We start from the raw sequence: 22,567 nt of genomic DNA on the forward strand, positions 1-22,567 counted from the left end.
GTGACCAGAAAAGATGCTTGGAATTATTTCAATTATTTTGAATTTGCCAAGGCTAGATTTATGGCCCAGGATGTGCTTTATCTAGGAGATGGTTCTATGTGCACCTCCAAAAAAGGTGAAATTCATTGTTTTCGGGTGAAATGTCCTATAGATGTCAATTAGGTCTAACCGGTCTAAGGTATCATTTATAATATGTGTTTCCTTGTTATTTCCCCATTTAGTTGATCTATCCATAGGTGTGAGTGGGATATTAAAGTCTCCCACAATTCTTGTGTTATTGTTATTTTCCCCATTTTTTTGGAAAAAATTTTGGCTGCACTAGGTCTTCATTGCTGCTCAGGACTTCTCTATTTGCAGCGAGCTGGGGCTACTCTGTAAATGCAGTACACTGGCTTTTCAAGCCTATGTTTCTCTTGATGCAGATCACAGGCTCTAGGGCACTCAGTCTCAGTAGTTGTGGCCTGCTGGTTTAGTTGCCCTGGGACATTTAAAATCTTGCCAAGCCAGATCTCAAATGCATATCTTAAGCAGTGGATCAAAAAGGAAAATCCTCTGGAAGGAATTTGAAATACATAACTTTTACATGAAACTTGGCACCTTGCCTATTTTTTAAGGAGACCAATAGAGGATTGTCCGCTACTTCAAGCAACCTCGTGAGACCAGGACTGATTTAGGTTCCCCTCCCAAGTGTTCCTACAGCATCTTGAAGCTGTCCCCGCCATGTTGCTTTGTTCTTGCTTGAGTTTCTGAAACCCACACTAGACCACAGCTTCCAGAGGGCAGGGCTGTCACTTAACTCACTTGTAAGTATACATCAGTAAATCTTGTCTCATTATACCAGACTCTAATGTCAAGACAAGGCTAACAGACTGATCAGTTATTCCATTATGAGTTTTAGGTTACAGGTTCAAATACTGTAATTGAACCTTAAATAACATTGCCTTAAATGCAATACAATTTTAATTTTCTTTCATATAATATAAATGCAGGACCCTCCACAGAAATGGGACCCACTTCTTTCTTGTTACATCTTCCACCTGTGCTACTTACCTCTGGTCTAATATGGCTGTTCCAGCCCTTATCATTACATCTTCATTCCAACTAGTGGGAGAGAAAATAATACTTCCATTTGGAAGTGCCATATCATCTGTACTCAAATTCCATGGGCTTAAGTATCTTCATGGTCATGGCAAACCTGGGTGTATTGAGTCCACAGAAGGGCAGGGAAATGTGATTCAACTACAGAACATTCATGATGAGTAACAAAGGCCACCACCCTTCATTCATGTGCCTGTAATTCATTCTTGTTTGGTTCTCCCCACACAGCTTTCAGCCTGTTTTTGCCTGTGGATATGGATACGGATGAGGCTGTAAGAGAGGAAATGGCTCTGGATGTACAAATATGGAGAAAACAAGAAAGGAAAGAAGATCAGAAAGTATATAAATGCAAAATCTATAGGAAAGTATGCTTATAATTATAATTTTGCAGTTAATCAATTTAGGTATACCTGTGCTTGGTGAATCAATTTATTAAATAAAACATAAGAGAAATGTAAAATATAAATATATTCACTAAACCCAACAAAATAAAAGGCTATATCACATTAAATGCATAGTAGTATCATGATTAGTTTGGATGCACATTGCAAAATAATAAACAACCATAACTTTAGCAAGATAAACTTTATTTTTCTCTCCCACTGAAACAAAGATTGAGGTGGGCCAGTGAGAGCTTGGATGGTATTTATCTCCAACGTTACATGATCGTCTAATACAACTGCAGGAGTTCCAGCAATCACAGCTAAAATCCAGGGAGCAGTTAGGAAGAAGGTAAGGAGGGAAGAGACTCATCTCTCAGCTAAATCAGCTCCTTGAATGCAGTCTTCCAAGAAATCCCTCTTATAGGTCAGCTTGTGTCTCAGTCACCAGCCATGACCAAGAGCACGGGTGGGTAGGAAATGCAGTCCTGTAGCTACTGGGCTCATGGCTATATAACAAACTATTTTCAGTTTTGAAAGAGAAGCAGAGAATAGATCATTTTGTAGTCAGCCAGCAGTGTCTGCCTTAAAGAACAAACCTTTTCTGAATATATTAGGCTGAACAGCTGGGCACAGTGTGGAAGAATCAGCAATGAGAGACAGATGGGTGGATCTGAACTGTGCTCCAGAAAAAAAAAAAAAAAAAAAGTCAGACTGGTCAGTAAAAATCTTCTAAGGACTGAAGTGAGGATTATACATACCACAGGAACCAAGTTGTTTTGAAAACTGCTTTTCCAACTCAGGTCCCAAATCTCTCTCAGTTCTTCAGCTTCTAAATACCTTGTCTGTGTTATCTCACATTCTGACGTTCCTGTCTCACCTTCCTTATTCCTGTTCACATCACTTCACTATCCAGTAACAATCATTACAAGATCCAGTACTGAGGAGTTAGCAACACTTTCTAGATGTGTGTTGAAACACAATGACTATGTCTACTTTAATATTAGTTTCTCATGATCAAGGTCTATTGAAGTACTGATATGCCTAGAATTATCAAGATCTCACATTTCCTCTAAAATCCCAAACATGAATGTTACTTTTTTGGACTTGGAGGGGATGCAATTACTTTTGTATCCACAGGTTTTAGCAGGACAGTAAGTCCCCTGTGTATGAACAAGTTACATTTCAAAAGGGTGTTCAAAAATTCCAATTTCTTCATAAGTCCAGCAAAGTTACTTAGACAGCCAACTAAAACAGATGGCTATATGTTACCAGTTTAATAGTTTATGATAGTTTTCACACAAATAATACATAAAAAACAAACACAAACAATAAAAAAACATTTTTAATCTTGCAGTACCTGGAGAGGGCATGGCAACCCACTCTAGTATTCTGGTCTGGAGAATCCTCATGGCAAGAGGAGCCTGGCTGACTATAGTCCATATGTTGACAAATTAGAACACAGCTGAACTAAGCACACTTTTAAAAATAGAATGGTAGTACCATCTATATTACCACTCCATTTACGCTTCCTTTCAATCATCATAGGCTTGAATTAAAAATACTGCACTATTGTACTCCATCAGCTTCCCTTGTAGCTCAGTCGGCAAAGAATCTGCCTGCAGTGCAGGAGACCCAGGCTCAATCCCTTGGTTGCAAAGATCCCCTGGAGAAGGATTTGGCAACGCACTCCAATATCCTTGCTGGAAAAATCTCACGGACAGTGGAGCCTGGTGGGCTGCAGTCTATGGGGTCAAGAAGAGTCAGGCTCTACTGAGCGACTAACACTTATTGTACTCCATACAGTTCTGTACAGTAAAGTACACCCACTTGTCTGGGATGTGCCCACAACCATGTGTGTCAGATCTGTGAACTAACTGATGTGATTGCACATTAAACTACACTTTTACATGTTTGAAAGTTTTCAACTTGAAGGTTTGTTTGTAACAGACTCGCTACACAGGTGTTCAGTGAATGTATGTAGTGAATGAACAAGAGAGGAGAGTAAGGAGCTGCCTGTTCTTTCCATTTTTGCATGTATTATGACCACTCTGAATAGGAATTGCATGGAGCATAATTGAGGCCTGGTGTATGAGAACATCACTGCAAGTGACAGAGGACCAGGATTCCAGCACGTGGCACAAGAGCCATGGTTGGTTGGAAAGAGCCAGGAGTGGGAATTAGGGGGAAACAAGTGTTCACTGGTTTATGTGAAAGACTCAGCAAATATCATCTGGATTTGTTTGTAGTGACTGAGCTGTGGTTTACAGGAGCAGTCTCTGTTGCTCAGTATGAGCAAAGAGAGGAGAATGAACCATGACAATTGAACATGTGTCCCAGGTCAAGTATATCTAGTATTGAAGAGATGTAAGTCCTGTCAATTTATCTGCTCCTTCATGGAAAGAATTAGAATAGTAAAGGAGGGAAGGTCCACACTATGCTAGCACCTTTTTCTTCTTCTGTCCAGTGAATATTGATTTCTAATGAAATTTCTTTATAAACAGAGGATGTACTTCATATGATTGAAGTCTTCTAATTTACTGTTCCATATAAACTTTTGGTGCTGTTCTGTGCCCAGGCACAAGGGGCCCTGGAGCCTGGCAGGCTCTGTTTCAGCTGCAGAGTGCAGTGTATGGGGATCTCTGTCATCAGGGGCCTGCATTGTATCTTCAGTCTGGGTTCACATCTGAGGGGTTAACTCTAGTTGGGTTTAATTGGACCATCTTGCTCTTTATCTTCAGGTCGTTCCATGTTCTTTCTTCCGATGCCTCTTTTTATCCCTGACTTCTTTATGACTGAGTACTTTTTATGATTCCCTTTCATAGACTTTGTCACTTTATTAACTGTAACTATTTTTAAGTAGTTTTAAGATCCATAGTATGCATCATTAACTTTCCAGTCTATCATTACTAATTATGATAATTATTAATAATTATTAAATTGTATATTTATTTATCATTTCTTGGATGTGTTGGGTCTTAGTGTGGCATGAAGGATCTTTCTTGTGGTAGGGACTCTTTATTTGAGGAGTACTTGCATCGTGTAAACTATTTGAGACATGCAGGCCTAGTTGCTCAGTGGCATGTAGGATTTTAGTTCTCTGGTGAAGAAACAAACCAGCATCCCCTGCATTGCAAAGCCGATCCTTAACCACTGGACCACTGGGAAACTCATTATAATTACCTTTTAATATATATTATATGTTGATCATTTTGTTTCTGTTCCTTCACTCTTTGTATCCAGATTTCTCCTTCCTTTTAAATTCCTTCTGACTTTAGACCTTTTATAAAACATTTATTACATTGGTCTGTTGGTGGTGATGCAGTCTTGTAGTTGCTGTATGTCTGAGAAAGTATTTATCTTGTTTTTGATATGTATCTTTCTTGGGTATAGAATTCTGAGTCAATTCTATTTCTATCAGCACTCTAAGATGTGGTGCCAGTGTCCTCTGGCTAACATTGTTTCCTATGCCAAATCTGCTGTCATTCCCATCTTTTGTTCTGCTGTGTCTGTTTTTCCTTCTGGTTACATTTCTTTGGTTGATTGTTTTAAGCAATGAATTATGATGTGCCTTTGTATAGTTGTCATACTTCTTGTCCTTGAGTTACTTGAGCTTCTGTGTTTGTGGGTTTAAAGCTTTCATAATATGTGGAGATTTTTCAGTCAGTAATTATGAGGTTTTTTTTCTCTATTCTCCTGTTTCTAACTTCCTGTTGGATTCCATCTACATATATTGTAGTATTCGTAAAGTTGTTTCAATGTTCTGTGATGGACAATTAATTTTTTCTCACATTCTTTCCATTAGTATTTTCCATGTCTCTATTTAACATACTCAATACTCTTCAGCTTCATGAATATAAGGATTATTTCTGTAGTAAGAAGGAATGATGCAAAAGCTGAAACTCCAGTACTTTGGCCACCTCACGTGAAGAGTTGACTCATTGGAAAAGACTCTGATGCTGGGAGGGATTGCAGGCAGGAGGAGAAGGGAACAAAAGAGGATGAGACGGCTGGATCACATCACTGGCTTGATGGACGTGAGTCTGAGTGAACTCCTGGAGTTGGTGATGGACAGGGAGGCCTGGCGTGCTGCGATTCATGGGGTCACAAAGAGTCGGACACTACTGAGTGACTGAACTGAACTGAAGTATTTTAACGTCCTTCCTCACTAATTATGTAATGTACATTTTTAACTGTGCTTTTACTAATTGATTTTTCCTTCATTATGGATGTTTTCTTGCTTCTTTGCACATCCAGAATTTTTTTCTCTTTAAATTTATTTATCTTAATTTGAGAATAATTACATTACAATATACTGATGGAACTAGGATATCACTGCAAGTGAAAGAGGACCAAGATTCCAGGACGTGGCACAAGTTCCATGGTTGGTTGAAACGAGCCAGAAGTGTAAAAGAGGAGGAAACAATCTTTCACTGGTGTATGTGAAAGACTCAGCAAATATCATCGAGATTTGTTTGTAGTGATTGAGCATGTTTTTGCCGATTGATTTTCCCCTCATTTTGGATATTTTCTTGCTTCTTTGGACATCTGGAATTTTTTTCTTTTTAAATTTATATATCTTAGTTAGAGGATAATTATTTTACAATACTGTGAAGGAGCTAGGACAAATACCCTCACAATTTATACGGAAATTTTAAATTGGATGTTGAATGTGGTCATTTTTACCCTTTGGATCCTGCATGTTTTTTAATTATTATAAATTATTCTTGGCACTCTTCACAAACATTGTTAATTTCTTGGAAACTGTTGTACATTTTGAAGGCTTGCTGTTCAGTTTTTTTTTTTTTTAGCTGAGATGAGACCAGACTTTAGACCAGGTTTATTATCCCCACTAGCAAGACAATATTGTCTTCAAGGCCCTACTGATGTCATGGGAATTATGAATCATTTCCACTCTGGTGGGTGAGGACACAATTAGACTTGGCTCAATTTGGGGCTCAAGGTTTGTTCCCTATCATTATTACCATTACTATACACTCTCCACTGAAAACTGGAGGGTATCATCTGTACCTTCCCACAGTTCTATCTGTGTAGCTTTCTCCTGTGAACTCTTAATTATCTAGAGTCTCAAATCTCTATCCTTGGGGAGACTGTTTGTCTCTGCCTAGATACCCCCTCCATGTATGTGTTGGAAACTATTTCTAGAGTTGGGGCTATTGTAGAACTCACCTTGCTGGCTCCTCCCTCCCACCCCAGGAATCCATTTTGCTGCCAGATGTTTGATGTAAAAAGCTACTCTTTCATTTATCTTGTTTATTTTGGAGTTGTTTGAGACAAGAGGATAAATGTGTCCTTTGCTCCTCTATGTCTACCAAAATGGAGGTCCCCCTGCAATCAGAACTCACTGAATGCCTTGTGAATGCTAGGCACTGACTTCTGTGCATGGGTGCAGACTTGATTGGGGATATGTGTTGGGGCCTTAGGGAGCCCCAGTTTTGCTGGAGAAACATGCCAATTATAAACAGTATTTGCTATGGGGTCTGTTCAATTCAGTTCAGTCGCTCAGTCATGCCCCACTCTTTGCAACCCCATGGACTGCAGCACGCCAGGCATCCCTGTCCTTCACCAACTTCAGAAGCTTGCTCAAACTCATGTCCATCAAGTCAGTGATGCCATCCAACCATATCATCCTCTGTTGTCCTCTTCTCTGCCTGCCTTCAATCTTTTCCAGCAACAGTGTCTTTCCTAATGAGTCTGTTCTTTGCAACAGTTGGCCTAAGTATTGGAGCTTCAGGTTCATATTCAGTGCTTCCATTGGATATTGAGGATTGATTTCCTATAGCATTGACTGGTTGGATCTCCTTGCAGTCCAAGGGTCTCTCAAGAGTCTTGTCCAACACTACAGTTCAAAAGCATCAATTCTTCATTGCTCACCACTCCTTATGGTGCAGCTGTCACATCCATACATGACAACAGGAAAAATCAGAGCTATGATTATACTGAGCTGTTTTAGCAAGTAATGTCTCTGCTTTTAAAATGCTGTCTAGGTTTGTCATAGCTTTTGTTCAAACAAGCAAGCATCTTTTTATTTCATGGCTGTAGTCATCATCTGCAGTGATTTTGGAGCCCCCCAAAATAAAATCTCTCACTGTTTCCATTGTTTTCCCATCTATTTGCCATGAAGTGATGGGACCAAATGCCATGATATTCATTTTCTGAATGGGGAGTTTGAGCCAGATGTTTCACTCTCCTCTTTCACTTTCATCAAGAGACTCTTTAGTTCCTCTTCACTTTCTGCCATGATGGTGGTGTCATCTGATTATGTGCAGTTATTGATATTTCTCCCGGATATCTTCATTTCAGTTTTTGCTTCATCCAGTTGGGCATTTCTTATGATGTACTCTGCATATAAGTTAAGTAATCAGGGTGACAATATACAGCCTTGAAATACTCCTTTCCTGATTTGGAACCAGTCTGTTGTTCCATGTTCAGTTTTCGCTGTTGCTTCTCACCTTCATACGGATTTCTCAGGAGGCAAATAAGATGGTCTGGTATTCCAATCTCTGTAAGTTTTCCACAGTTTGTTGTGATCCACACAGTCAATGGCTTTTGCATATTTGATGAAGCAGAGGTAGGAGTTTTTTCTGCAATTCTCTTGCTGTTTCTATGAACCAGCAGATGTTGTCAGTTTGACCTCTGGTTCTTTGGCTTTTTCTCAATCCAGCTTGAACATCTGGAATTTCACAGTGCATGTACTGTTGAAGACTTGCTTGGAGAAATTACTTTGGTAGCATGTGAGATGAGTGCAACTGTGTGGGAGATGTACATTCTCTGAACTCACCTTTCTTTTGGATTGGATTGAATATGACCTTTCCAGTCCTGTGGCCACTACTGAGTTTTCCAAATTTGCTAGCATACTGAGTGCAGCAGTTTAACAGCATCATCTTTTAAGATCTGAAATAGCTCAACTGCAATTCCTTCACCTCCCCTTGCTTTCTGCTAGTGATACTTCTGAAGGCCCACTCGATGTGCATCTCAGGATATCTAGCTCCAGGTGAGTGATCACACCATCATGGTTATCTGGGTCATTAATATCTCTTTTGTACATTTCTATGTATTCTTTCAACCTCTTCTTAATATATTCTGATTCTGTTAGGTCCATATCATTTCTGTCCTTTATTGTGCCCACCTTTGCATGAAATGTTCCCTCCCTATCTCTAATTTTCTTGAAGAGATCTCAGATCTTTCCCATTCTGTTGTTTTCTTCCATTTCTTTGCACTGAAAACTTATGAAGGCTTTTAAAAAATCTCTCCTTGCTATTCTTTGGAACTCTGCATACAGATGGGTATGTCTTTCTTTTCTCCTTTCCGTCCTGCTTCTGTTCTTCTGCAAGTAATTTGTAAGGCCTTCTCAGACAACCTTTTGCACTTCTTCTTAGAGATGGTCTTGATATGGTATGTACAGATCACAAGATCGAAGATTATGGCATCCATCCCATTACTTCACGGCAAATATATGGAGAAACAATGAAAACAGTGGCAAGCTTTATTTTCCTGGGCTCCAAAATAACTGGAGATAGTGACTGCAGCTCTGAAAAAAAGAGACGCTGATCCTTGGAAAATAAAGCTATGAAAAACCTAGACAGCATACTAAAAAGCAGAGACATTGTTTAACAGCAAAGGTCTGTATAGTTAAAGCTATGGTTTTGCCAGAAGTTGTGATGGATGTGAGAGTTGGACCATAAAGAAAGCTGAGCACCAAAGCACTGATGCTTTTAAGCTGTGGTATTGGACAAGCCTCTTGAGAGTCCCTTGGACTGCAAGTAGATCCAACCAGTCCACCCTAAAGGAAATAAGTCCTGAATATTCATTGGAAGGACAGATGCTGAAGCTCAACCTCTAATACTTCAGCCACCTGATGGGAAGAACCAACTTATTAGAAAAATCCCTGATGCTGGGAAAGAATAAAGGCAGGAGGTAAAGGGGAAGACGGAAAATGAAATTGTTGGGTGGCATCACCAGCTTGATGAACATGAGTTTGATCAAGCTCCAGAAGTTGGTGATGGACAGGGAAGCCTGGTGTGCTGCACCCCATGATATAGCAAGAAGTTAGCATGATATAGCAAGTCCTCTGAACTGATGTACAGAGGACAATCAGGGAGCAGGCAGAAGTCTTTGAGGAAGGAGGAAGGAACAGTTTCTGGATAGCTGACAATGATAGGTTGGTAGGTCTTTTCAAGCAGGAGAAGTTGTAGGGAAGCAATTCTATTCCAGGTTCAGAAAATAGTAAGAGAAAGGAAGGGTGGCAGTGCTGGGATTTCCCAGGGGACAATATCCCTGTTCTATTAAACCTTATCAATGCTCAATATATTAGGTGATTGGAAACATGAGTTTTGTTTTGGAAGTGATAGAACAATATTTAATGCAAAGACTGATGCTGAAGATGAAGCTCCAACATTTAGCCCACCTAATGTGAAGAGCCAGCTCATTGGAAGAGACCCTGATGCTGGGAAAGATTGTTGGCAGGAGAGGTATCAAAAGGATGAAATGATGTGATGGCGTCACCAACTCAATGGACATGAGTTTAAGGAAACTCCGCAAAATAATGAAAAACAAGGAAGCCTGTTTTCCTGCCGTACATGTAGTCACAAAGCGTCAGACATGAGTTAGCAACTGAACAATACCAGTGAGGACACAGGCCCAGTGAAGCCTCTGGCCCTGGTGGGACTAGAGAAATATTTAGGTGGAAGGGGAAGCTTCCCATCCTCTGGTACAAGTCCTTGAATCCAAGGCAAGGAGCACAAGATTTTGAATGTGTTACCAAATATTACATTCTAAAAAACACAAAAGCTGTCTTCTGAAGAAGTGGGAGCTTTGACTGTTTGTTCTCTAGATTTTACTGACGGATGTGAAAGGGATCTGGAGTGGGCTAAGTCTACAAAAACCAGGTGACCAGCTGCTGCAATGCCAGGCTCATGGTAGACATTCTGCACTAAGTGGAAAATGAATCCAGAGATGAAGTGTCCCGTCTAGAGTGTACATGCCAATGTATCAGATTGTTGTGGTAGATCACTTCAATATTGTTTTGAGGTAAGTGAGAAATGAACGATGGGTGGTTTGCTTTTGTCAATTCCTCTGGATAGTTAGATGACTAACTGTCTGGTTCCTTAAATGCATGGTTGGAATCATGCTTGGGAAAGCAAACTAGATCAGGTCACACATATTTCCTGATAAACAGCAGGCATAGGCAGGTTTCTAAGGCCACTGTAGGTATTTTCACCATGAGGGGCCAAATGGGGACAGTTTAATTTAACAGGCTGAGATTGGACTGTGCAGGTTGCCATAGTTGTTGCTATGATGAGTAGCCATAACAGCTACTTGTTTGGCCTTGCTGGAGATGTGGGAAACCGAAAAGAGACGAAAAGCCTTACAACTCTCCTTGCAGTTGATTTCAGGCTAGAAGTAGTTGGCAAGAAAAGGCTGACTGGAAAGGCTAAGGAAGGGAGTAATCTGATATAATGATCATTAGCTCTTGTGGGACGCCAGAAAAGAGAGGCATCTGCTCAGTCAGAGTTCTGTGTTATGGTTCAGAAATAGATGTCATTTGGCTTGAATCAGTATTTAACTCTGGGGATGGCAGGCATAAAATCTAAACAGAAGATTTCCTTCTCCCCAGGTGGCAGAATAATTCGTATTTGTTCCAGACTCAGGAAACCAGAAAGCCCTCTCAGAGCCACCTGCTCTTTGCAGGCACACATGCAATCTAAAAAGGTTGAAGCATCATCATGGTGCCAATTTTCCAGATGAGAAAACTGAGGTTAAGTGACTTGATCAAGGTCACACAGCTAAATATGTGAAACCCAGAACAAATCTAGGGTCACTTCAGTTCAGTCGCTCAGTCGTGTCCGACTCTTTGTGATCCCATGAATCACAGCATGCCAGGCCTCGCGGTCCATCACCAACTCCCGGTGTTCACTCAAACGCATGTCCATCGAGTTGGTGATGCCATCCAGCCATCTCATCCTCTGTCATCCTGTTCTCCTCCTGCCCCAAATCCCCCCCCCCCCCCCCCCCCCCCCGGCATTAGGCTTTTTTCCAATGAGTCAACTCTGCACGAGGTGGCCAAAGTATCGGAGTTTCAGTTTTAACATCAGTCTTTCCAAGGAACACACAGGACTGATCTCGTTTAGGATGGAGTGGTTGGATCTCCTTGCAGTCCCAGGAACTCACAAGAGTCTTCTCCCATACCACAGTTCAAAATCATCAATTCTTTGGCGCTCAGTTTTCTTCACAATCCAACTCTCACATCCATACATGACCACTGGAAAAACCATAGCCTTCACTAGATGGACCTTTGTTGGGAAAGTGATATCTCTACTTTCCAATATACTATCTAGGTTGATCATAACTTTCCTTTGAAGGAGTAAGCGTCTTTTAATTTCATGGCTGCAGTCACCATCTGCAGTGATTTTGGAGCCCCCCAAAATAAACTCTGACACTGTTTCCACTGTTTCCCCATCTATTTCCCATGAAGTGATGGGGCAAGATGCCATGGTCTTAGAGTTCTGAATGCTGATCTTTAAGCCAACTTTTTCACTCTCCACTTTCACTTTTATCAAGAGGCTTTTTAGCTCCTCTTCACTTTTGCCATAAGGGTAGTGTCATCTGCATATCTGAGGTGATTGGTATTTCTCCCGGCAATCTTGATTCCATCTTGTGCTTCTTCCAGCGCAGCCTATCTCATGAGGTACTCTGCATAAACAGGGTGACAATATACACCCTTGACATTCTCCTTTTCCTCTTTGGAACCAGTCTGTTGTTCCTTACCCAGTTTTAACTGTTGTTTCCTGACCTGCATACAGGTTTCTCCAGAGGCAGGTCAGGTGGTATGGTATTCCCATTTCTTTCAGAATTTTCCACAGTTTATTGTGATCCACACAGTCAAAGGCCTTGTCATAGTCAATAAAGAAGAAATAGATATTTTTCTGGAACTCTTTTGCTTTTTCGATGATCCAGCTGATGTTGGCAATTTGATCTCTGAGTCCTCTGCCTTTTCTAAAACCAGCCTGAACATCTGGAAGTTCACGGTTCATGTATTGCTGAAGCCTGGCTTGGATAATTTTGAGCATTACTTTACTAGCATGTGAGATGAGTGCAATTGTGCTGAAGTTTGAGCATTCTTTGGCATTACCTTTTTTTGGGAATGGAATGAATACTGAACTTCTCCTGTCCTGTGGCCACTGCTGACTTTCCAAATTTGCTGGCATATTGAGTTTAGCACTTTAACAGCATCATCTTTCAGGATTTGAAATAGCTCAACTGGAATTCCATCACTTCCACTAGCTTGTTCGTAGCGATGCTTCCTAAGGCCCATTTGACTTCACATTCCAGGGTGTCTGGCTCTAGGTGAGTGATCACACCATATTGTTTATCTTTGTCATGAAGCTGTTTTTTGTACAGTTCTTCTGTGTATTTTTGCCACCTCTTCTTAATATCTTCTGCTTCTGTTAGGTCCATACCACTTCTGTCCTTCATTGAGCCCATCTTTGCATAAAATGTTCCCTTGGTATCTCTAATTTTCTTGAAGAGATCTCTAGTCTTTCCTCTTCCGTTGTTTTCCTCTATTATTTGCATTGATTGCTAAGGAATGCTTTCTTATCTCTCTTTGCTGCTATTCTTTGGAACTCTGCATTCAGATGCTTATATTTTTCTTTTTCTCCTTTTTTTTTCTGCTTCTCTTCTTTTCACAGGAATTTGAAAGTTCTCCCCAGACAGCCATTTTGCTTTTTTGCATTTCTTTTCCATGGGGATGGTCTTGATCCCTGTCTTCTGTACAATGTCACGAACCTCTGTCCACAGTTCATCAGGCACTCTGTCTACCAGATCTAGTCCCTTTAATCTATTTCTTCTACTTCTATTTCTCACTTCATTTGTATAGTCCTCAAATTCTGTTTTTTGCTCCATATCCACTGGGAGTGGTGGGTGGTAATCTGGCACTATTGCTTAGGCAGAAGAAAGCAATATTAAGTCTTCAATTGTAGAAAGTAAGGAAAACCACTGGAGCATTCAGCTATGACCTAATCAAATCCCTTATGATTATACAGTGGTGATGACAAATAGATTCAAGGGATTAGGTCTGGTAGCCTGAAGAACAATGGATGGAAGTTTGTAACATTGTATGGGAAGTGGTGACCAAAACCATCCCCAAGAAAAACAAATGTGAGAAGGCAAAGTGGTTACCTGAGGAGGCCTTGAAAACAGCTGAGAAAATAGGAGAAGTGAACAGCAAACAAGAAAGGGAAAGATATACCCAATGAAATGCAAACTTTCAGAGAATAACAAGGAGAGATAAGAAAGTCTTTGTAAGTGAAATGTGCAATAATTAGAGGAACATAATAAATTGTAAAGAGTATAGATCTCTTCAGGAAAATTGGAGACACCATAGGAATACTTCATGCAAAGATGGGCACAGTAAAGGACAGAAAAGTCAAAGACCTAACAAGCAGATGAGACTAACAAGAGGTCACAAGAATGCACTGATGAACTATACAAAAATGGTCATAATGACCCATATAGAGATGATGTTGGGGTCACCTATGTAAAGCCAGATATACTGGAGCATGAAATCAAGTGGGCCTTAGGAAGCATCACTACAAGCAAAGCTAGTGGAGATGATGGAATTCCAGCTGAGCTATTTAAAACATCCTAAAGAATGAGACTGTAACAGTGCTGCATTCAATATGTCAGCAAATTTGGAAAACTCAGCAGTGGCCACAATGCTGGAAAAGGTCAGTTTTCATTCCAATCCAAAAGAAAGAAAATTACAAAGAATGTTCAACCTATCATGCAATTGTAGTCATCTCACTTACTAGCAAGGTAATGCTCAAAATCCTTCAAGCTAAGCTTCACAGTACATGAACTGAGAAGTTCCAGATGAACAAACTGATTTGAGGAACCAGAGATCAAATTGCCAACATTCATTGGACCATAGAGAAAGCAAGGGGATTCTCGAAAAACATCTGCATCTGCCTCACTGACTATGCTAAAGCCTTTCACTGTGTGGACCACAACAAACTGAGGAAAATTCTTAAGAGAATGGGAGTAGCAGATCACCTTACCTGTCTCCTGAAAGCCTGTATGGAGGTCAAAAATTGGCAGTTACAATCAGATACAGAGCAACTAAAATATTTAAAATTGGGAAAGGAGCAAGGCAAGGTACATATTTTCACTCTGCTTATTGATTTTGTATGTAGGAAAGATCATTCGATTTATGCTGGACTGCATAAATCCCAAGATGGAATAAAGATTGTGGGGAAAATATCAACATTCACAGATATGAAGATGACACCACCCTAATAGCAGAAAATAAAGAACTAAAGACCAATTGATAAGGAAAGGAGATGAAAAAAAGCTGGCTTAAAACTCAACATTCAAACAACTATTCACAAAAAATTACTCAACATTCATGGCATCCAGTCCCACCACTTCATGGCATATAGATGAGGGAAACGTGGAAACAGTGGCAGATTTTATTTTCTTGGGCTCCAAAATCACTATGGACCTTGACTGCAGACACAGAATTAAAAGATACTTGCTCTTTGGAAGGAATAAAGGCTACGAAAAAATGCACAGTGTATTAAAAAGCAGAGACTCACTTTGCTACAGAGGTCTGCAGTGTCAAAGCTATGATTTTTCCAGTAATCATGCACAGATGAGTGATCTGGACCATATGAAAGGGTGAATGCCAAAGAATTAACTTTTGAAATATGGTGCTTGAGAAGACTCTTGAGAATCCCTTATAAAGCAAGGAGATCAAACCAGTCAATCTAAAAGGAAATCAGCCTTTGACCCCTGCTGTCTTACCTGAGGCATGCACTGAGGGATCCAGGTGGAAAGAACGGATGCTTCCACTGCAAAGGTGCCTAACCATGGCAGCTCCAAGCAAATACTCTATAGCTCCACCCCTGGAGGAAGCTCAGAAAGGCTGAAGGCTCTGTGTACCCTGGGTCCAATGATACATGCGTTGCATTCTCCCCAACAGCACTGGAGGCCAAGGAAGGGTCATTCTGGGCCCTGGAGGAGGGAGATAGCTCAGGGGTCCACTGGGGCCACCACTTACCAAGTAGGACTGAAAAGGACAGAGCAGGCATATGTGGCAGAGAGCTGGTGACTGGGGTGTGGGAACATGAGGGAACCTGCTCTGCATGAAATATCTCACCCAAAATCCCCTGGAGGAGAAGTCCAGTGATAAGATCATCTGAGGTGGGATGAAGAGAGTCTATTTCATTACCCCTTATAATTCCTCTGAACGAGGAGGTGGTGAAGTTGGTGGGTCATCACAAACTCCTCCATGGCCTAGACCATTCCCCAGTCACCATCCTTGGGGCTGCCTCTCCCCAGCTTCAGTCATGTAGTTCTGGAGGAAACTGACAATCATGTGCGCTGCTGTGTCAGGTCCAATGACCATGTAAAGCCAGTCATAGGACCCCATGGCTGATCTAGGGCTGTACATGTGAACTGTGATGGGTCATTCAGGGAACACCCTTGAGCTCTAATGGCTCTGTGCTTCTTTCCTTACTAGGAGATGCCTTCAGGATATAAAACCATAGGGCAGGTAGCTTGGACTCCCTCACTAGGTGGGGAAGTCTTAGGGAAGAAAGATGTCAGGCTAACACCATCAAAGAAGTGGGAAAGGAAAGACCGAGGGTGAGAAAGAGAGAATTGATGATTTCTGATTTCTTGGGTCCAGTCGCTGAGATCTTTGTATTTGCTCTGAGCCTTGTTTTCTTAATTCCCAGAATCATTTCAGTGAGTCTCTCTTTTCCTTAAGGCCAGTTGGAGTAGGGCTCCTCTCAATTTTGATTCAGACTTGGGTCTAGATACTGCACTCCCAGTCACAAACAGAGGCAACCATTTGTTTCAGCACCATTAAGAGTGAAACCCTTTAATCTTTACTGAGAATAAGGTGTGCAGACCACCAAATACAGTTCACCAAAATCCCAGGCAGCAGTGCCTAAAGTGTGAGTTAGTGTGTGTTAGGAGAGTCCTTACTGATTCCTGAACCACTCCAAGCATTTACACTGCCTGTGCCAGGCCAATCCTGTCATTTCCTTGGTCAAAGACCGATAAATACAGCCTCAGGAAGATGTCATCCAGGACCCAAGTCTCTATAGATTGACTCACAGTGTTCTCTTAAAGGTGATATAGCAGCAGCCTCTAGAATCCTGGGAGAGTCAGAAACACACACCAGTCAGCATGAGCCCTTACCAGTGACTCCCACCAATATCCAGATGCAGCAAAATACTTCGTTTTATTTCCCTCTTTTGGTAAGTATCAAGGGGTTTTCTCAGCAGCAGGGGATATGAGAGTTCATCCAAAACCAGAGGGCCAAGACATGAGGTTTCCATGAGGCAGGGTGTGGTGAGTGGAGGACTGGAAGTTGGGGAAACAGAGGAATGAAAAACAACAAAGTCCTATTGTACAGCGTCAGGAACTATATTCAATATTCAGTGATAAACCACATGAAAAAGAATAAGAAAAAAAATATTTTTATGTGTATAACTGAGTCACATTCCGCCACGCTTACACCAAATGGCTGGTCAGTACTTACAAGGTCCCCAATCTGAGGGAGAGAAGAGTGTTCCCATTTACAGATATGTGAAGTGGGGCTAGAACTGGGCTGGGGTGCATTGCCATTAGATCCTTAGAGAAGAATTGAGGCTGGGCTCTGTCTTTGGTCGCCCACAGATGGTTAGAGCAAGGTGGAAGGGGAATTTGGGTTCCATTTGAGAAAGGCTATGAATTTTAAAACATTTGCCCCTCTGAAAAACACCACCTGAGTGAGTCAAATTGGCCTCGTGGCTTCTGTCCAGATGGGGCAACCAAGAGTCAGGCCAGGTCGCATTGGTGCCACCTTATAGACAAAACAATCTGGAGCAAGATAGCCTTCTCTTTGGCATCACTGTGACCTAATGACAGGAATGGACTGCATTCTCTGTAATGTACTGTGGATTCTGCATCTGTCTGGTAAGACAGAACCCGAAAACACAATCTTGCTTGCGGGGTTCTATGAAATTACTGCCTGGGGAATTCACTTTTGGGGATATGTGTATATTTCTATGAGTGTGTATGAGAGAGAAAGAGAGGTGAACTAATCCAGCATTTTTGGGGAGGCAGGCCATAGGTTTATGAGACTCTCAAGGGTCCTCTAGAGTGATAACTCATTTATAAAGCCCCTTGAATTCTCAGGCCTCCAGTTTCCCACTCTGGATACCTGAAGCCCTTGACTGCCCCAAGGATCTCCAGATCACTTTTATCCTGTCCCAAAATACCCCACAGCAACTTCAGTCCTGAAAAGCCAGCCTAACTCCACCTTTTACCACATGTGTGCTCCCAGCAAGGCCCTTGCTGTCTGTACTTCAGTTTCCTCATACGTCTCATGAGCTAATCAGAGTAACTGCTTTGTGGGGTTGTTGCAGAATTAAACCAGTTATCAGAGGAAAGTGGCTGAAACAGTCTGTGAATATAAAAGTGGGTGTTTTTTTCCCTCTTCTTGCTCCCAGCAAAATGAATCTTGAACTGCTCCTGGGCAGAGGAGCTGCAAGTCCACACCTCAAGCCACTCTCTGGGTTAGATAATCTGTTTGCTCATGTGTCACCACGGGCACTGCCTCCCCTGGGACAGGATCCTGTGGGTAAGATGGCCAATGTCTCTGGGAGTTAGGCTAGGAAGGTTCCTGCCAAATGGTCCTGCATCTATTTTGCAATCAGGGGTCACTCCACAGCCAGTCCTGACTCAGCTTCTTTTTACACATTACCCGAATGGTGTCATAAGCATGACATCCCTTCATGCTCCCAGATCCATAGGCAATCCAGAAGGTCTTCTGGATTGGCCGGAAGATGGAAGACTTGTAATGTCTGAACCTAACTTGTGTAGCTGCAGACACAACAGATGAGTGTCATCAGGTGCTAAGGGTGGAAACAGGGCAGCAGGGCAAGTGAAAGATGGTCCTGATAGGGGGTGTCTGTATTCACAACAGGCTGGACTGGGGCGAATGTGGGAGGGCACCCACAAGTCAGATGATCTTGCGTCAAAGATAACCTGGAATTGCTGAGGGCGTGTTCCAATGATGATTTTACCCACATAGAGCATCTATATGGAGAAGGAGGGAGTGGGTTAATGCAGAACTGGCTACCTTCTGTTCCCACACTGATGTCTCCCTCTGGGTGTCATATGTCTCTTGAGATCACTTTCCAACCACTGTGAAGCTCACAGCCTTTGATCACAGAGGTGGTTGCATTTTACTTCACTTTTTTTTCCCTGTGCTACATTGTATGCATGTTATGCATTCTATGACCAGGCATTGCAATGGTACCTCTGGCATTGGAAGTGCAGAGGCATAACCATTGGACCTCCAAGACTGTTGGACACCCAGGGAAGTTCTGGTGCCTTTATTTGAGAAATTCTGTAGTCTCTTCAAATGCAGCCTTAGCATCCCCTTCTCCAGGAGGTCCTTCTTGATCAACCCCAGGCACTAACTCTAAACCCAGACCACATTCAATCAACGCCACACAAGTGACCGATTCATTTGACATGTATTTACTCTTTGCCTATCTCTCAGGCTGACATGGGCATTCTTGAAGACAAATAAGCCTTTTTTCTAATCTAAAAACAGTAAGCACTGTGTTAGATTCTTATGGCCTTACAGGGAATATGGGTTCAGTAACTTTTTCTTGCTGTCGTTCTTGCATCTGTGGAAACTGAATTACTCTGCCTGGTTATTTGCAACTGCTTTGCAGTTGGTTCTACATTCTGATCAGAAATGGTTCCTTCTTCATCTGTAACTAGTTGACTCCCTTAGTTCAGAAGGAGCTGCTGCTGCTGCTAAGTCACTTCAGTCGTGTCTGATTCTGTGCAACCCCATAGACAGCAGCCCACCAGGCTTCACCGTCCCTGGGTTTCTCCAGGGAAGAACACTTGAGTGGGTTGCCATTTCCTTCTCCAATTCAGGAAAGTGAAAAGTGAAACTGAAGTCGCTCAGTTGTATCCGACTCTTAGCGACCCCAGGGACTACCAGGCCTCTCTGTCTTTGGGTTATTCCAGGCAAAAGTACTGTGGTGGGTCACCATTGCCTTCTGCTCAGAAGGAACAATCTCCCTCAAACTAATGACACATCTTTGACACAGAAATGGATGTTTACCTGCCACCTGGTAATTTCTGGGCCCAGTCACCAAGACCAAGAGTTGAGGCTGAGAGTGCCTTCTCCTCTGCGTGGGGCCCCTTTTGCCCAGTGTTTCTGCCTCCTGAAGAGCTCTAGCCCCAACATCCCACGTGGCATCTCCAGATGAGCCCCAGTGCTACGCTAGAGCATCAGGGGGCACTGTGGAGCACCATCCTCCCAAAACACTCACATCCATGATGTTCCTTGGTGGGTGAATACTTTAGAGGTATTCTTTCACCGAACATTTGAGAAAGAAAATGCTACAATTACATGTCAGTGTTAAAGTATAACTGTCATTGTAATGGCACTCTGTACTTTCCACTCATTTTTATGAGTCACCTTATTATAAGAATTTTTTGCATATTCCATGGCAAAGACGTAGGTTTGAATAAAGCTTCTGTTCTGTAATGTTGGGTAAGCCATATGACCATGTGGGATCTCACTCTTCCCTTCAGTAAAATGGTGGAATGTAACAATTCAAACCCTCCAAATAGGATATCTCTGAGATAAGTGAAGTGATGGATATAAGGTGCCTGATAAATAGGAAGTCTCAACAATGACAGCCACTAGCATTGCTTTTGCCACCCCAATGTATCCTTCTCATAGAAGCTCAGGGAAGGAGGTAGAAGGGGGATTCCTTTCCTCTTTACAAGGGAGGAATTTGAAATGTGAGAGGCTTGTGAATTGGCTGTGGTCATACTGCTTGTCAGATATAAAACGGTGTATAACTTGCTCTCCCAATCTTTCTCCAAATTAAAAGAGAAGAGAGAGTTAAAAGAAGAATCCAGGAGATAGGTAACAAGTTCAGGAAGTGTAGAAAATTAAAATAAAATTTAAAAGAAAACACTACAGAGAGAAATACACTCACAGAGACTTCCAAAGGGATGGAGAGACAAATGATAGTGATACAGACATGCAGACATAGAGATATACACACTGAAGTAGAGAGGGAACAAAGAACATGCTAAATAAAACCTAGAAAAGTGCTATTCCCCAGGATCACAGCTACATCTGCGTTGACTGTGCACTGAACAATTGCAAGGAGTTCCAATTGCAATAGGAAATTGGACAATAGGACAAGACTGGACCCCAGAGTTGTGCAACTCTGCAAATCTACACCAAGAACCATAGTTCTCAGAGTTCCTATAGCAAGGTACTTATCAATATTTAAGGGCTGAACTTTAAGATTGTCAGGGAAATATTCCATTCCATTCTAAACCTGATGAGTAGAAGAATAATCAGATGAAAACAAAAATCACAGAAAGGAAGATGATGTGGCTTACACTCTCCATACTTACATGACTCTGCAATCTGAGAAGGCCACTAGGTCGAGGAGCACAAGCCACTTCATGCTTCTTTCCTGGCTCCAAGTACTCAGGGAAGTTTGAGTTCTTAGCATGTAGTGGTGACCAGGAGTCCCTAGTTATATATACTCTGACATGCCCTAGTTTAGCATTTTAGGCCAATAATAGGTCTGGAAACACACACACACACACACACACACACACACACACACACACACACAAAGGTCTCGATAAAATCTTTATCTTCATCAGTGTCCTTGGTGAGTGGATTTTGAAGCTTCACAGAATACAGAGAATTGAACTGTAATCTCTTCCTTGAAAGTTGCCTGGAAAATCAAACTGATCTGCATGGACATCTAATAAGATGTTGAACCTTGCCTAGTTGGAGAAAAAACTGCTAAAAACACTATAAAAATGGATATTAAGGGCCATGCTCAACTTTCTTGGTTTCATGTCATCTTCCTAGCCACTTCATGAGATATGCATTGCTGTCTTCATTGGCGAGGAGATTGCTAGGAGGATAAGTTGTTAAATAGCAAAGCGAAGACTTCAGGCACAGCCCAGGGACATACAACTGGGTTTAGGTAATGGGTCTGATGGCAGACATCAGAGGCACCTATGATGCCAGGCTGCATCAAAGATTTAGGGCAGAGCAGTACTTCAATTGCATGGTTTCAGTATTGGAAGAAATGTCATATGCATCCACAGCATATTTTATAGCATCTAACAAATGTACGAGGAAGAACTGTGTGCTAAGTTCTGGGTTAAAGGCTTCAAAGTCAAAGTTGATGAAGACAAAGTAGTCTTTATCTTAAGAGACCTAGCAGTCTAGTTCACAAAGTCATGGTCCCTGGAGGCAGGAGATATGATACTACGACTAGTTGGCCAAGTTGAACTTTGGGCCACACAGGTCTTACCATTAGGAGCAGCCTTTCCTCCACTTCACCCATGCTGGAAAGCAGGCTACTTGGCCATGTTTTCAAAAGAATTGGAAGTTTGGATATTTATATACAATCTATTGATTTTAAAGTTAGCAACTAATTTTTTTCCCAAAAAAACAATGGGAGCAAAATCTCCACAGTGATATGCTGGAATCAGCTTTTAGTCTCTGCAGGTTTTTATTTCTCGCCTAGAGTTGGGACTGCAGTGGGGACAGAGAGGAATTTAATTCATGTTGGTTGATTTACAAAGAGACTTAATGCACACTGAACATGTGTGTTTCCTTTCTATTTAAAAAGAAAGATCATCAGGGATACACAAGCCAACAAAATTTAACTGCTGAAGATAAATGGATATATTTCTAATATAATTTCCCCATAAGTTTTATGTTGTGAAAAATTTTGTCTGCCAAACCAAACATACAAAAAATAATTTTGAAATGTCTTCCCAATCAAAGAAGACAAAACTACTGTGGCAGCCAAAGTAAAGACAATCGTGTTTAGTGACTCATCCAGGACTCCCAGGGCCTATTCCTGCTTGAGATCAATCCATGCCTGTCCCTTGAATACAACAGCAGCCTCTCCTTTTGCCAGGTGTGTTTAGATGGGGCACTGTGACTTAATCCTCATTTTTGCATGTTGTTTAAATTCAGTTCTGGTGGTTAA

The 22,567-nt window shown here is 41.6% G+C and overlaps 1 protein-coding gene across 1 annotated transcript; it reads right to left on the reverse strand.

Annotated features, from left to right (window-relative positions):
- Positions 1–1,279: 1,279 nt before the first annotated feature.
- Positions 1,280–21,913, reverse strand: LOC101104539 (pregnancy-associated glycoprotein 1-like). Its single transcript, XM_060408771.1, has 6 exons — positions 21,881–21,913; positions 18,473–18,590; positions 18,256–18,374; positions 17,010–17,061; positions 14,558–14,572; positions 1,280–1,344 (listed from the first exon to the last, which is right to left on the reverse strand). Exons 1-6 carry the CDS (start codon positions 21,911–21,913, stop codon positions 1,280–1,282), a joined length of 402 nt encoding a protein of 133 aa, XP_060264754.1.
- Between the last annotated feature and the right edge of the window lie 654 nt (positions 21,914–22,567).

This window comes from Ovis aries, unplaced genomic scaffold, assembly GCF_016772045.2.
Source record: "Ovis aries strain OAR_USU_Benz2616 breed Rambouillet unplaced genomic scaffold, ARS-UI_Ramb_v3.0 scaffold_87, whole genome shotgun sequence".
In the NCBI taxonomy this organism is placed as follows: domain Eukaryota; kingdom Metazoa; phylum Chordata; class Mammalia; order Artiodactyla; family Bovidae; genus Ovis; species Ovis aries.

Bases quoted from the DNA above. Each gene is read 5' to 3' on its own strand.
- LOC101104539 (XM_060408771.1), bottom strand. From the start codon at position 21,913: ATGGGTGAAGTGGAGGAAAGGCTGCTCCTAATG. The intron at 18,591-21,880 runs GTAAGACCTGTG...TTCTCCATATAG, and splicing joins AGGAAAGGCTGCTCCTAATG to ATGCTCTATGTGGGTAAAAT. The intron at 17,062-18,255 runs GTAATGTGTAAA...TCTCTCCCTCAG, and splicing joins ATGCTTATGACACCATTCGG to ATTGGGGACCTTGTAAGTAC.